Source organism: Vipera ursinii (assembly GCF_947247035.1).
Source record: "Vipera ursinii genome assembly, chromosome: 7".
NCBI classification, from domain to species: Eukaryota; Metazoa; Chordata; class Lepidosauria; order Squamata; family Viperidae; genus Vipera; species Vipera ursinii.
Genome location: NC_139521.1, coordinates 36,749,453 through 36,766,069, shown reverse-complemented (window position 1 = coordinate 36,766,069; position 16,617 = coordinate 36,749,453). Strand labels below are relative to the sequence as shown.

The following is a 16,617-nucleotide window of genomic DNA, read 5'->3' as shown; positions in this document are numbered from 1 at the left end:
CTAGAAAATCAGTGCATATTTATGTCTAGATCAAAATTCTTTGGTCTTATAAATTCAAAGAAGACAGGATTATAAAAATGAACATACAGAAAATGATAGCTAATATATTTTGTACAGTATTTTAACTGTACAAAACTTTAACTTGTACAGTATTTTAACCCCAATCAACATCTAAATAGCCACATACAACAGCTACCATATAAATACCACACACAGAATAGCCCGAAGCACATACTCCACCAGAGAAAAGTTCCCTGTAGATGGGCTCCAGCACGAGTTTGAAAGCTTGTAAGACTAAACCTGCTGACCGACCCAGTTTGGATCCTGCAGTATTTTAACTCTATAGCAGTGCATGGAAATGCCTGTTCTTCTGTAAAGCCTGCCTTTATTCCCAGGAAAGCCCTTCTGGATTTCTAATGTGCATGAAATAAACACAAAAAGCCCATTTTTGGAATGCTCCTGCAATTCAGGATAATTGATGTTCTACAAAAGACTTTTGGCTTACAGAACTCAAGCCGGACTCCTCTATCTCCCTGAAGCTGTGTCTCCTGCAGCAAATAGATATTTAAAGCTCTACCATTCTATGCTTCTTTTCCTGCACCTTGAAGTTTTTTGCCATTCAAAAAATACATTCAGTTAGCAAAGCTTCAAGAGAGCAACACCTGCAAAATGCTTCAAGTCCTCAAACAGCTGCTCTTTGAAAATCACTTAACATCAGTAAGTGGCTTTAACGAAGAAGGAATTCTAGTTTCTACTTACTGAGTTCATCTAACCGGACAGGGAGAAGTTTGGAGAATAAGTAAAATTTCTGGTGGGATCTAATTCTCCATACTTATTGAATATGTTAATGCTTAGGAAGAAATTCAACCCAAATAGATATTTTCAATCTGTTTTGGATACAACACGTTCATGTTATCACATTTTTCCTAAAAAACATTTGTGAATATTTCCATATAAAAACATATAAGATCTCAAGATCTATGTAACATTTCCACAGGTCCACCTGTGGTGAGCAGAAAACATATACCTCCATAATACATTACATTAAGAAGCATTGCAAACATCAAGCAAGCAATCAAGCCTACAGAATCTGTGACCTGTTCATTCAAATATAACCTATCCATCTAAGCAGGATAGCTTGTCAGGTGCTCAATACTGCCCCCTAATATATGTTCCCCAAAGTTCCCTGAAAACAATGCAAACATTTGCGTTGTTTTATTTCAGTCTAGAGATGTTATATGTTTGTTAGAATGTTAACAATGGTATCTTCAATCAAGTTGGATTCTTGTACTTAACTATATGATTAAAATGAACTTTATTTTTCAGCAAAAATCTTAATTAAGCAGTCCTAGGAAATACTAATATATAAGTAGTTGGTAGATCTGCTTTCTTTCTATTAAACAAAAAATAGCCTGCAAGTCCTACCATAAAGTAATTAACTTCATATGAAGACATCCAAATTGAAAGGATACATCACTGTTCACCTCTTGATTCATATGTATTTGGAAGTGCAAATTTCATGTTCAAGTTAATTTTGGATATTATTTTTATAATTCATACAATTATAAAACAGAAAAAATTAAAATATATGGAAAATTCACAAGGATTCACACAGAGACATGCAAGCTGTGGCTGTATTTCCATTTGCAATACTTTTAAACGATGGGATTCCAATATGTGAACAACTGATTCTCTGCGTGGATGCTGCTCCTGGAAGTCCATTCTGGGCCTGGGCAACAAAAAATTAGCTATTGGTTCTGCCAAACTGGTGCGAACTGGCTGAATCCCACCACTGCTTTTAAAATAGAGATGATTGATGCATTCTGGACCATCAGTTATCATAGGCTTGAATTCCATTTGTAACTATTCTGCATCAGATATAAAGCAGCAGACAGCAACAATAAAGTGATGTCCACTTATCCTGGTGGATTTTTTCTTAAAAAATACTTGTTCAGATGTTACCAAATGGTTCATATGCATGTCAGCCTAAAAAGCACAGAGGAAGCTCATCTGTCCCATTAATAACACAGCCACGATTTTAAATCCTGCATTTCTGTACACATACTGATAACTAATTGGTATAATTACAAATTAGTAGTAGTTGGAAATGAATATAAATGTTTGCTGTCCAGTCATTACACTAGTTTGTGTGGTGGTTAAGGTGCTTGCCTTCCTTTAGGCATGAAAGCCATCTGGATGAATTTGGATTAGTCCCTCTCTCTCTCAGTGCAACACATTTCACAGGTTTGTGGTTATAAGGAAAATAGGCAGGAAAATTAGTTATGTGCTACCTTGAATTATACGGGAAAATGTGGGATAAAATATAAAGGTCATAATAATATTCCTTTTACTGTTAGGATTCACTATATAAATTTACATTTGCTAAATAAATATTTTATTTTTTTAAATATAAGTTGGCTCAGCCTGTAAAAGAATGCAGCCCTGTATCCGCATGTCAGAAATTAGAAAAGAATCCCAAAGAAATAATTCAGCCAGGGCCCATTCATTGAGACACAGTTGTGAGATGGCTGTTTAAAATGAATTGGATAAATTCACAAGTAATTTCTTCTAGCTGCTCTTCACTATTGCATCTAAATAGGATTTTTCCACTCAGGGAGAATACTGTATAACTCTCAACCACACTTGCAGTTGGTGGCAGAATGGTCTGGAGTTATCTTAGGAGCTTGTGATTACTTTTTTGGGAGGGTGGGAAGGGGCTTTCAGGCACTGTTGACTCCTGGCAAGTCTTTGGACAAGTCCCTGCAGTTTTCTTGACAAGATTTCAGAATTTTTTTTTACGTATTCAAGGTTAATGTAATCATTTTAATTGTTTTTCATTTTTGTAACTGTTGTGTTGTTTTTTTTAAAAAAAAACCTTGTGAACCGCCCTGAGTCCTACGGGAGGTTTAATAAATATAAATAATAATAAATAATAATAATAATAATAATAATAATAATAATAATAATAATAATAATAATAATAATAATATAATAATAATAATAATAATAATAATAATAATAATAATAATAACCTCTTTCCCCTTGCTTTCTTCCTAAGGCTGAGAAAGAGTAACTGGACCAAGGTCACTCAGTTGGCTTTGCCCCTAAGGCAGGACTAGAACTGGTTTCTAGCCTGGAACCTTACCCATTGCACCAAACTGGCTTTTTTCTGGCTTGTACATAGCCAGAAGCAAAGGAGAACCACGTTTCTGTAGGTCCAGGAAAGAATTTCAAAAGATAAAAGCTTAGGTGACAAGCCTCTTCTACACTTTTGCTGGAGGTGCAGCCCTGAGAGCTAGCCGTTTTTTCTTAGTGAAAGACTGTATTGACTGAATTTAATTGCATTACAGAATTATAATAGAGAAGAGTGGCCACTTCTAGCTTTAATTGGGCCATTCTGTGGTAGAACACTCGGTGGGCCTGAACCAGCCAACTAATTCTTACGCTCTTATTAGCTCAGAGTATGCAGAGCAAAGGAAGACAAAATTACTGGGACCGCGTTGTTAGTAGAAAGCCTCCGCAAATCACCACCGCTTCCAAAGGTACAATCCAGATTGCAATCGCAGGCACTTCGAGATGCCAACCGGCAGAGAACTCGGCAATCCAGAGCCGTCAGAAACAGAAACTCCCAGATAAGGAATCTGCGAGGATGACAGACAACCCGCCAAACGGAAGGAGGGACGTGAGGCCAGCCCGGGTGGGAGGGAGAGGTGGCAATTTGGAAGCAGAGTCCCTCATCTCGCGCTTGGCAGCTCTCGCGATGTTTTCCTGCCGCGGCTGCTGTTGCCGCCTCAGCGCCTTCGTTCGCCCTGTCACTCCGAGGACCCGGCTCTATGGCGGCGCTGCGAAGTCTCTTGGGCTGGCGCCGTTGTCGTCTCCCCTCGGAGGTGGCCCCTCGTCGGCCCCTTTGGGGACTGAAGGCCGCCGACTCCGGCCGCGAGGGGACCCCGAGTGGAATGAGCATCGCAGCCGCGGGGGCTGCTGGCGGGGCGCTGGCTTGGCTCGCCTGCTACCACTACTACGACCGCCGCCCGCACCAGTCGCCCCCCGCGCTGGGGCTCGGCAGCCGGAGGGAGCAAGGAGAAGCCGGGACGCCGAAGCAAGGCCGGGGACTGCAGCCCATCCCTGTGGCAGCCGCTGCCAAGGAGATGATGGTAGGTAGCCGCGCGGGGGGGGGGGGGAGACGCGGCTTTCAGCGCGAGCGCCTGCCTTGGCCCGCCCCTTCTCCCTTCCCGCTCCAGAGGATGGGTGGATGGTGGATGGCAGGCGGCCGCTTCCAACGATGCTCTCGGGAAGCCGGGGCAGAGAAGGAGCAGCCTTCCCTGAGATCGCCCGTGTTGTTGTTGTTGTTAGTTGCGAAGTCGTTTCCCACCCATCGCGACCCTATGGACAATGTTCCTCCAGGCTTTCCTGTCCTCTACCATCTTCTGGAGTCCATTTAAGCTCACGCCTACTGCTTCAGTGACTCCATCCAGCCACCTCATTCTCTGTCGTCCCTTTCTTCTCTTGCCCTCAACCTTTCCCAGCATTAGGCTCTTCTCCAGTGAGTCCTTCCTTCTCCTTAGGTGGCCAAAGTATTTGAGTTTCAGCTTCAGGATCTGGCCTTCTAAAGAGCAGTCAGGATTGATCTCCTCTAGGACTGACCAGTTTGATTGCCTTGCGGTCCAAGGGACTCGCAGGAGTCTTCTCCAGCACCAGAGTTCAAAGGCCTAATTTCTCTGGCGCTCAGCCTTTTTTATGGTCCAACTTTCACTGCCATACATTGCAACTGGGAAGACCATAGCCTTGACTATACGCACTTTTGTTGACAGGGTGATGTCTCGTGTTAGCCCTTCCCTTACTTCAAATTCTCTCCCGAGCTTTACCGGGGTATTGCTCAAGAGGACGCTCTTTGCAGTTAGCTCTTAGCTCTTTTAAAGTCCCCCCCCCCCCCGAGAAGAACAGAATTAGGCACCATCAAGTGAAAACGGTGCAAGTTACAAATCAGGATCTGGAGAGGATGCAGGAGCTCGTTTTTATGTAATGTTTTTTTTTATTATTATTTGTGTCAGAAGCACCTTCAAATTCTAGACATGCAACCTTCAATGTTGAGCAAATAAAATAGATATAAAACAGATCATAAAAGTATAGCACCTGTAAAAAGTATGTAAAATAAACAGGATTAAAACTAAATGACATTTGACGATGATGTTATCCATTCAGTCATATCTGATTCTTGACGATTTTATGGGCCAGGTCTCTTCATACCTTCTGATCTTGCACTACTTTGAGGTTTTCTATGCTCTGGCTGTGTCAGCTTTTCTATGCTTTGGCTGGTGTCCAGCCACTGTATTCTTTGACAGCCTGGTTTCTTTTTACAACATTTAATGTTGGATGTTCTTACTGTGGCAGATACTTTCTGGGTTTAGTAACTGCTGGTGGAGGGCTCACTGTTTTACTGTTTTCTGTCTTTTTTTGGCTTGGCAGTTATTCAAAATTAAAAACATAAAGAGAAGGAGTAGCCATAAGAGGCTGAAACAACAATTCTGACAACTTCCAGTAGAATGACAAGGGGTTAAGAGTTGGAATGATGAAGTGGCAAGAATGAAGTACTGTGTGCATTATAAATACAGTGATTGAAATGAATGGTCTAAGACTGGAATGAGAACCCCAGGGTTCATGGATGTTTTCTGAGCATAATGCTTCTGAAATAAAACATAATAGATCATTATTTTTTTCTGCCCTAGATTATGGGAAAATATAATATTGGCCTACCATTAACATTCTTAATCATGGGCAAATATGTGTAACCACAGCCATGCATACATGGTAACAGAGACATTCTTAATTTAGGTCCTAATACTATAACGTGCAAACTTTCTGCAAGTGAAATGGGTTGGAAGATGTTGATGGCAGGCAGAAAGCATGATACTCTTATGACCTGACCATTACATTTTTCTGATATAAAACTACTTTCCATTAATCTTGCTGATGACTTTTTTTCCACAAGTCTTAAATTCTTAAAGCTGTGGAAGTTATTTATTTCTACAGTTACGGGAAAAGGTGAATATACTCTTTTATGTTTTATTTTTATGCATATACAATCACTACATAAAGAAAATGATGCCCAATATGGCATATAGCTTGTAGCATACTTGCTGTCTGTATTAGAACATTTTGATTCTATAATCAGAATTTGTTGAATGTTACAAGTAGTTCTTGATTTACAACCATTCATTTAGTGCTGCTCAAAGTTACAACAGCACTGAAAAAAGTGAGTTACTGCTATTACTAACATTTACAACTATTGCAGCATCCCCACAGTCATGCAATCAAAATTTGGGCATATATTTACATTGCAGTATCCCAGGGTTCTGTGATAATCATTTGTGACCTTCCCTACAAGGTCAGTGCTCCAGACTCAAGTTGGCCTTTATTAGAACTCCCAGGCTCTAACATGATATTGCTATGACAAAAGATTAGAAATTAGATATTTTAAAATATAGGTGTTATATACTGACTGTCAGATTATTTAGAGCTAAGGTGTTGATCCTAAAACAATGTAATAAAAGTAATAAAAATGTATAAGTACTACGATTTATGCTCTTAGATCTGTATTTCTTCAACTGGACTAGACTATGCCTCTGTAGAGTAAAGTAATATGAATAGGAATCAGCGAACTAAAATGGACATGAATGGGTGAATTTAATTCAGATGACCATCAGGTATACTACTGCGGGCAAGAATCCCTCAGAAGAAATGGAGTACCCTTCACAGTCAATAAAAGAGTAGGAAAAGCAATACTGGGATAAGGTAAAGGTTCCCCTGCACATGCGTGCTAGTCGTTTCCAACTCTAGGGGCCGGTGCTCATCTCCGTTTCAAAGCCGAAGAGCCAGCGCTTGTCCGAGGACGTCTCCGTGGTCATGTGGCCGGCATGACTAGATGCCAAAGGCGCACAGAACGCTGTTACCTTCCCACCGTAGTGGTCCCTATTTTTCTACTTGCATTTTTACGTGCTTTCGAACTGCTAGGTTGGCAGAAGCTGGGACGAGTAACAGGCGCTCACTCTGTTACGCGGCACTCGGGATTCGACCCGCCAAACTGCCGACCTTCTGATCGACAAGCTCAGCATCCTAACCCACTGAGCCACCGCATCCCTTAATACTGGGATACAACCCCCAAAATGATAGAATTATCTCAGTGCGAATCCAAGGCAAACCATTCAATATCACAGTAGTCTGAAATTGACCGGTTCTATGAAGCCCTACGGCACCTTACAGAATTAACACCAAAAAATGATGTCCTTATCATCGTGGGGGATTGGAATGCTAAAGTAGGATGCCAAAAGATAACCGGAATATCAGGCAAGTTTGGCCTTGGAATACAAAATGAAGCAGGGCACAGGCTGATAGAATTTTGTCAAGAGAATACGATGATCATAGCAAACACTCTTTTTCAACAACCCAAGAGACGGCTCTACACATGGCCATCACCAGACGGCCAATACAGAAATCAGGTTGACTATGTGTTCTGAAGCCAAAGATGGAGAAGCTCTATAAAGTCAGTAAAAACAAGACCAGGAGCTGACTGTGGCTCAGACCATGAGCTTCTCGTTGCAAAATTTAGGCTTAAACTGAAGAAAGTAGGGGAAAGCACTAGGCCACTCAGATATGAACTAAATCATGTCCCTGATGAATACACAGTGGAGGTGACAAATAGATTTAAGGAATTAGATCTGATAGACAGAGTGCCCAAAGGTTTTCAACATTGTACAAGAGGTAGCAACTAAAACCATCCCAAAGAAAAAGAAATGCAAGAAAGCAAAATGGCTGTCTGAGGAAGCTTTGCAAATAGCTGAGGACAAGAGGGAAGCGAAAGGCAAGGGAGAAAAAGAAAGATACACCCAGTTGAATGCAGAATTACAGAGAATAGCTAGAAGAGATAAGAATGCCTTCTTAAATGAACATTGCAAAGAAATAGAAGAAAACAATAGAATAGGGAGGCCCAGAGATCTCTTCAAGAAAATTGGAGAGATGAAGAGAACGTTTCATGCAAAAATGGGCAGGATAAAGGACCAAAATGGCAGGGACCTAACAGAGGCAGAAGAGATTAAGAAAAGGTGGCAAAACTACACAGAAGAACTATACAAGAACGAGCTTAACGTCCCAGATAACCACAATTGGGTGGTCACTGACCCCCGAGCTAGACATCCTAGAATATGAAATGAAATGGGCCTTAGGAAATCTGAGCAACAACAAAGCTAGTGGAGGTGACAGTATTCCAGCTGAGCTGTTCACAATCTTAAAAGACGATGCAGTAAAAGTGCTACACTCAACTTGCCAGCAAATTTGGAAAACTCAACAGTGGCCACAGGATTGGAAAAGTTCAGTTTACATTCCAATTCCAAAGAAAGGCAATGCCAAAGAATGTTCAACCTATCACACCATTGCTCTCATTTCACATGCTAGTAACGTTATGCTTAAAATCCTTCAAGCTAGACTCCAGCAGTATGTGGATCGAGAACTACCAGAAGTATAGGCAGGATTTTGAAGAGGCAGAGGAACTAGAGATCAAATTGCCAACATACACTGGATCATGGAGAAAGCTAGAGAGTTCCAGAAAAACATCTACTTCTGCTTTATTGACTATGCTAAAGCTTTTGATTGTGTGAATCACAACAAACTGTGGCAAGTTCTTAAAGGGATGGGTGTACCATCTTATTTGTCTCTTCAGAAACCTATATGCGGGTCAAGAAGCAACAGTGAGAACTGGACACGGAACCACTGATTGATTCAAAATTGGGAAAGGAGTCCAGCAAGGCAGTATACTGTCACCCTGCCTATATGCAGAGCACATCATGAGAAAGGCAGGGCTAGATGAATCAAAAGTTGGAATTAAGATTGCCGGGAGAAATATCAACAACCTAAGATATGCAGATGATCCCACTCTAATGGCAGAAAGTGAAGAGGAACTAAAGAGACTCTTGATGTGGGTGAAGAAGGAGAGTGCAAAAGTTGGCTTGACACTTAACATTAAGAAAACCAAGGTCATGGCATCCGGCCCTCTCAATTCCTGGCAAATAGATGGGAAAGAAATGGAGGTAGTGACAGATTTTATTTTCCTGGGCTCCAAGATCACCGCAGATAGGGACTGCAGCCAAGAAATTAAAAGACGCTGTGGTGGAATGCTATGGCAAATCTAGACAGCATACTAAAAAGCAGAGACATCACCCTGCCAACAAAAGTTGTGTATAGTCAAGGCTATGGTCTTCCCAGTTGCAATGTATGGCTGTGAACCATAACCTATGTATGGCTGTTGGACCATAAGAAAGGCTGAGCACCAAAGAAATGAGGCCTTTGAACTATGGTGCTGGAGAAGACTTCTGTGAGTCCCTTGGACTGCAATGTGTTCAAACCGGTGAGTCCGAGAGGAGATCAACCCTGACTGCTCTTTAGAAGGCCAGATCCTGAAGTTGAAACTCAAATACCATCTAAGGAAAGACTCACTGGAGAAGAGCCTAATGCTGGGAAAGATTGAGGGCAATAGAAGAAGGGGACGACAGAGAATGAGGTGGCTGGATGGAGTCACTAAAGCAGTAGGCATGAGCTTAAATGGACTCCAGAAGACGGTAGAGGACAGGCTTGGAGGAACGTCCATGGGGTCGCAAAGGGTCGGATACGACTTCGCAACTAACAACATAATGCCGCTTGGGGTGTGTATGAAAGCCCTAACAAGCAGGCATATACATAGAATGAAGGCTACTGCTAAGCTTGTAAGCCGCCCTGAGTCTTCGGAGAAGGGCGGGATATAAATGGAATTAAAATAAAATAAATAAATAAATAAAATAAAATGTACATTATATATGTACTGTATATACATATTAAGATATTTTGTGTGCTCAAAGAGCTGAATTGACAATTGCTTACAGGTATATTCATATTAAGTAAAGTTATATCAATTCTAGATAATCATAAGCACCCTCATTGTGAGATGAAAGGCCTTGTTCTAAACTAGTCAGTGTAGAGTACTACCTTAATCATTTTGAGAAAAGACTGAATTCTTCTAATCTAAAAAGAAGATTGAATTCTTCAATTGATATATTGTTACTCAGTTTGTAATAGACTACATGATAAATATAGACTACATTTATCTGATGAAATAAACTGTGATCCATGAAAGTTTGTATAACAAGAAATCGTCCTTAAAGTTCCACAAATTGTGTTTAAACTAAGTGGATATATGGATTATGCTGTGAATCCTGATTCAGTGTTCTCTAATTCTGTTAGAAATATGTTGTTGAAAGAAAACTCTTCATCAGGGTCCAGTTCAGTCCGGAATAAACAAAATGGAGACTGCTTTAGAAAGAAGGTTCTTGTTTATTGAAGAGCAGAACCACAACAGTATGTGGCTCTGGGGGAGCTGGCCACATGGAGCTGGGAGTGGTGGGTTTTGATATCTTCTTGGGGTTTTGTGTTTGGAGTTGTTCCTGTTCCTTGAACTTTGAGCTTGGCTTTTGAGCTTGTCCTTTTGGTATTCCGATGGTGGTGGGTTAATCCTATTATGTCTGGTTTATTTTAATTCCAGATCCGTTGTTAACAAGGCTCCCCTCGTTCGTGACTTGATCGAAGAGGAATGCACGGATCTGGCGTGCATTACGGAAACTTGGGTGGGCTCGGAGGGAGGGGTCCCTCTGACCGAGTTATGCCCCCCAGGTTTCCAGCTGTGTGGCAACAGCCCTGCCCGAGCTGCTCGACACCCTCTCAGGGTTGGCGGTGGAGTTCCCCAGGCTTATGGTGCTGGGTGACTTCAACCTGCCTTCACTGAGAGGGTCGTCAGAGTTAGCTCGGGAGTTCATGGCTTCCATGACAGCCATGGGCCTGACCCAAGTAATTCAGGGCCCGACTCGGGGGTCACACTCTCGACCTGGTGTTCCTGTCCGGACAGTGGTTGGATGATCTGGGAGGAGGTTCACCGGTCATTGTTCCCCTGTCACGGTCTGACCATTATCTCCTGTGGCTGGTTTTCTGTTATGCTACCCCCCGCTGCTGGGCTGCGGAACCAACCAGGTGGTTCCGCCCCAGGCGCCTAATGGACCTGGAACGGTTCCAGATGGCGCTTGGGTCTATACCCATCGCCCTCACTCACAGCCCAGTTGATGCCTTGGTTGATGCCTGGGATAGGGCGGCCGCTGAGGCACTCGACTGTGTTGTACCCTTGCGACCCCTGACCCAGCGCAGATCCCGTTGGTCTCCATGGTTTTCTGTGGAGCTCCAGGAGATGAAGCATCGTAGACGGGATCTAGAGAGCTGTTGGAGATCCACCCGATCTGAATCTGACCGATTGCAGTTAAGAATCTTTATAAGGTCTTATCTTGCGGCGATGAGGACGGCGAAGGCTAATTACTTCGCTGCCCTCATCGCGTCCGCAGATAATCGCCTGGTGCGCCAGTTGCAACCCTATCTGGACCGAGATGCCCTACGCACAGTCACTCATGCACTCGTGACCTCCCGTTTAGACTACTGCAACGCTCTCTACATGGGGTTGCCCTTGAGGACCACCCGGAGGCTTCAGCTGATGCAGAATGCGGCTGCGCAAGTTGTGATGGGGGTTTCCCGATACTCCCGTGTAACACCTCTACTCCGCGAGCTGCATTGGCTTCCGGTTGCCCTTCGGGTGAGATTCAAGGTGCTGGTGATGACCTATAAAGCCCTAAATGGCGAGGGTCCGGGATGTCTAAGGGAACACCTGCTGCCAGCATCAAGCTCCCTTCGTCCAGTGCGCTCCCACAGGGAGGGTCTTCTCAGGGTGCCGCTGGTTAAAGATTGCCGGCGGGTAACACCCAGGGGGAGGGCCTTCTCAGTGGGCGCGCCTGCCCTTTGGAACCAGCTGCCCGCGGAGCTTAGAACTGCCCCTGACCTCCGTTCATTCCGCCGGGACTTGAAGTCCTGGCTCTTCGAGCTCTCTGGCCCAGGCTGAGAAATTTTTAACTTTAACTGGGGTTTTTATTTTTTCTCAGGGAATAATGTAATCTTTTTAAATTGTTTTTAGCTTTTGTATTGATTTTCTTTTAAATATCCTGTAAACCGCTCTGAGTCCTTCGGGAAAGGGCGGTATATAAATCTAAATAAAATAAATAAATAAATAAATAAATAAATGTCCTAAAGGTCATGTCCTGCTACTCTGGGGCTCTGGCTGATAACTATGTCCTGTGTTGAATTTTTGGGTGAGGGGTTGCTGGCTCTAATTCTGTCACTCTGCTATTGTTAACTATCAGTTTTGCTGCAAGGGATTTCAGAAGATCCTGTCTTGAATGGGCTTCTGCTCATGTATTTGCTCACAAATAGGGCCTCAGTCTTTCTGAATGGGATTATCAAATCTGCATTTCTACAGACCTGGCCTGCTGAGTTTCTGGCTGGGGAGGGGGAGAGGTTTCTGTCTTCAAAGATTTTCTCCATTATTCCTTTGGGGAAGTATAACATTCTGCCTTTAAATATTTGTTTCTCGGGGGGTGGGTACTGTCTTCCTACAATATTTATTCTAGCATTTGTACGTTTTTGTTGTTGTTAGCTGCGAAGTCGTGTCCGACCCATCGCGACCCTATGGACTACGTTCCTCCAGACCTTCCTATCCTTTACCATCTTCTGGAGTCCATTTAAGCTCACGCCTACTGCTTCAGTGACTCCATCCAGCCACCTCGTTCTCTGTCGTCCCCTTCCCTTCTTCTATTGCCCTCAATCTTTCCCAGCATTAGGCTCTTCTTCAGTGAGTCCTTCCTTCTCATTAGGTGGCCAAAGTATTTGAGTTTCAACTTCAGGATCTGGCCTTCTAAAGAGAAGTCAGGGTTGATCTCCTCTAGGACTGACCGGTTTGATCGCCTTGCAGTCCAAGGGACTCGCAGGAGTCTTCTCCAGCACCATAGTTCAAAGGCTTCAATTCTTTGGCGCTTGGCCTTTCTTATGATCCAACTTTCACTGCCATACATTGCAACTGGAAAGACCATAGCCTTGACTATACACACTTGTTGACAGGGTGATATCTCTGCATTTTAGTGTGCTATCTAGATTTGTCATGGCTTTCCTCCTGAGGAGCAAGCGTCTTTTAATTTCTTGGCTACAGTCCCCATCTGCAGTGATCTTGGAGCCCAGGAAAATAAAATCTGTCACTACCTCCATTTCTTCCCCATCTATTTGCCAGGAATTGAGAGGGCCGGATGCCATGACCTTGGTTTTCTTAATGTTAAGTTTCAAGCCAACTTCTGCACTCTCCTTCTTCACCTGCAACAAGAGGCTCTTTAGTTCCTCTTCACTTTCTGCCATTAGAGTATGTTTTACATGCACAATTAACAGGTGATTCATACTTTGTGTGAAGCCAGGATTTATTTTCCTGTGATTTATTGAATAAATTTATAGACTATGAAATGTTCATATAACACATTAATAAAAAACAAACAAGCTACCTTGTGGCTAAAGCAATAAATGCAGCAAGATTATTTAACATTTGGAAGGGTATACAAGCATCATGCTAAGATAACTAGCTGTAGTTGTCCTGGGAAACATCAATATCTTTCTGGGCATTGTGAGATTGTAAATACTTGATAATGTACAAAAGCAGACAAATATCCATTTTTAATTAGTTTACTTTTTTAAAACTTCCAAATGGTTAGCATTTTAAGAATGAAATATACTGACTAATGGGTGAGGGGACAAGTAACAAGCCCAATATTTTGACTATTTATTTATTTATTTATTTATTTTAATTCCATTTATATCCCGCCCTTCTCCGAAGACTCAGGGCGGCTTACAAACTTAGCAGTAGCCTTCATTCTATGTATATGCCTGCTTGTTAGGGTTTTCACACACACACTCCAAGCGGCATTATTACAAAGTCAGCTTATTGCCCCCAACAATCTGGGTCCTCATTTTACCTACCTGGGAAGGATGGAAGGCTGAGTCAACCTTGAGCCTGGTGGGATGCGAACCTGCACTAATTGCAGGCAGCTGGTGTTACTTAAGGAGGCATTAGCCCACTGCTCCACCAAGGCTCTTATTGAGATATAGTAATGCTTGATGGACATGAATTCAATGAAATATGGTAATTTTCAGGAGAACTGGCATATTTACAATATATGAAATAATTTCTGGATATATAAAAATTATATATCTTAGTTAAGAGAGATCAAACATCAGGACTATTACTATTTTCTATTCCAACATTTGTTAAGTACCTTTTTTCTGTTTTGGGATTTTCCCACACTAAAATGTGATGTTTAACCTCTTGGCCACCCAGCATGCAAACAAAATTATACCACTTTTATCTACTTGGGAGCATACTGTGATAGCCTGAGGCCAAGCAAAGAGAAACTTTTCAAACTACTTTCTTTGCCTTATATAGAATGATACTCGTTTCAAACAAACTTATTTTATATAAAGGAATGTGAAAATTGCTCTGAAATCTTTTTAAAACATCCGCAGATAAAAGTTGTAATAACTTGGTTTGATGGTTGATAATTCTATATGAAAGTTTAGGAACAATATGCTTTAATTTACTATAATTTTAATGGAAAATTCAATTGAATCATCCCAGTTAAGTTATAATCCTGTGTCCATGTCACTTTGGATTAATCGCAACTGGTACCTATTTTTATTATCTCATAGAATTAACTTTCTGAATGTTCTGTTTTCCCGGTGGAAATAATGTATATTAAATTAGAATGTAATGCTTAGACTACTGATAATGGATATTATTGTTGAGTTTCATCTCTTACCCATTTATGGCATCAGTTTCCATACAGTAGATCTTTTATCTAGTGTTTAGTTCTTTCATCGTGGGAAAAATCAGGGGTTTTTTTCCCTTTAGATTGAACCTTTTGAATCAATGACCTTAAGGAAACATGAAACCAACTCTTGGCAATGAACCATTTGTTTCTTCTTTTTTAATCTTGGAAAAAAGATGATGTCATTCTTACCAGAGTTTAAATTCATCTGGGAACTTAATTTAGAGTTAAGGAATTCTCAGCAACTCTTATAATTACTCATGGAATATGAATATGTTTTATATTGTATATTATTTTAGTCACAATATTATATACATTGGTACGTTAATTTTTTTTCTGAAAAGAAATAGTAACTTTTTTATCCAATAGATGAATCACATGCGTATTAATACATTCCCATTTTACAAGAAACATTTGTCTATAAACGTGAGAAAGGGATGTCTCTCACAGTCTTTCGGTGCTTTTGTCACCCACAGATTTTTTAAAAAAAAGGATTAAAATAATATTCCTAAATTTAAAAATATGTTTATAGACATAAGTATACCAAATTGAGGAAGGGGGGAATATTATGAATTGATCAGATTTTACAATTATAAAATTATATTCTATTTCCCTAACTAGTAAGCATAACTGCTGCTGATTAGATTGGAAAAGGATATTATTATATTGTTACTTAATATTTTAAGCATTGTAACATTCATTCATGGCTTTTTTAACAAACATTTTGACAAATTATATAGTTATTCTGCACATATCCCATATATTTTTGCAGTTGTTATATTATACAAATGAAGTGAAGAAATAGCCAAATTACTAAATTCTAGGTTTTATTTTTTCATTATTCTGCATGAGCATCCCTATCTGTTTAATATAACAGGGAGGAAGTAGAATTATACATACAATGAAAAAAAACTAAATCAAGTAAATGCATTTGTTTACCTTGTTAGGATGTTTACAAACACATGTGAATGCTGATGGAAAGGAAATGAGTATTGTGTGGGTGATGTGTGGCCTTTATATATAATAAAGAAAATACATATACCAAGTGAAGTAACCAAGAAGCTGGGAAGAGTTAACAATGTGCCTTTGTCCCATAAGAAAAGAAAAATGATCACTGTGTACTTCTCCAGGAAAGAAAAAATCAAATGGGTAGAAACAAGAGGATCGTATGTACCTGTGTACATGTGCATGCATATGTATGTGTACACTCCCAGTAATAAATAACCAAGCAAGGTTACATCATAAGCATGCATATATTTGTTCTTTGAAAAGATTCCTCATACTTTGCATACTGCACAAGTATTGGAAAGATATAAGAACGATATAAGCTGTTTTTGACCAGCTACAAACTATTGGTGGTCATGCCAACTAATCAGACCAACCAGAATTGAGTTGAGAATATTTCTTCAAGGTTTTCTAGTCCCTGCTACTCTCTGCATGATCTGCTTGCTTCACATTTTTCCCTTTATTAACAAACCTTTCTCCACGGCAGAGATGTGGTAGAAGCAAGGTTAATTTGCAAGGTCAGAAAGAAATGGAGAAGTGTAGTGAATGAAGTGGATTTAATCCAGTCTTAATCATACCCTTAATTCCTTCTGGAAGTGAGTGAGTGCTCCATCATTGGAGGTTTTCAAGAAGAGACTGGACAGCTATTTGTCCAAAATAGAATAGGATTTCCTGTTTGAGCAGGGGGGTGGACTATTATTCTGTGGTCTCCATTCTGCATAATGTTGCTTATTCTGAAAAAAATTAACATGAATGTTGTGCATGTATGTACCAATATCCAAACTATAATTTTGCAATTGCTTTGATAGGTATATCTAGATACTAACCTTGAAGACTACAAACTCCTGAATAAGAAATA

General features: G+C 40.9%; 1 protein-coding gene across 1 annotated transcript in view; it reads left to right on the top strand.

Annotated features, from left to right (window-relative positions):
- The first annotated feature begins 3,830 nt into the window (after positions 1–3,830).
- Positions 3,831–16,617, top strand: part of MICU3 (mitochondrial calcium uptake family member 3) — a 55,770-nt gene continuing 42,983 nt past the window's right edge. The window contains exon 1 of the mRNA XM_083367594.1: positions 3,831–4,154. Coding sequence (XP_083223720.1) covers positions 3,834–4,154 — 321 coding nt within the window. The 5' untranslated portion in view covers positions 3,831–3,833. The remainder of the gene's footprint in view (positions 4,155–16,617) is intronic.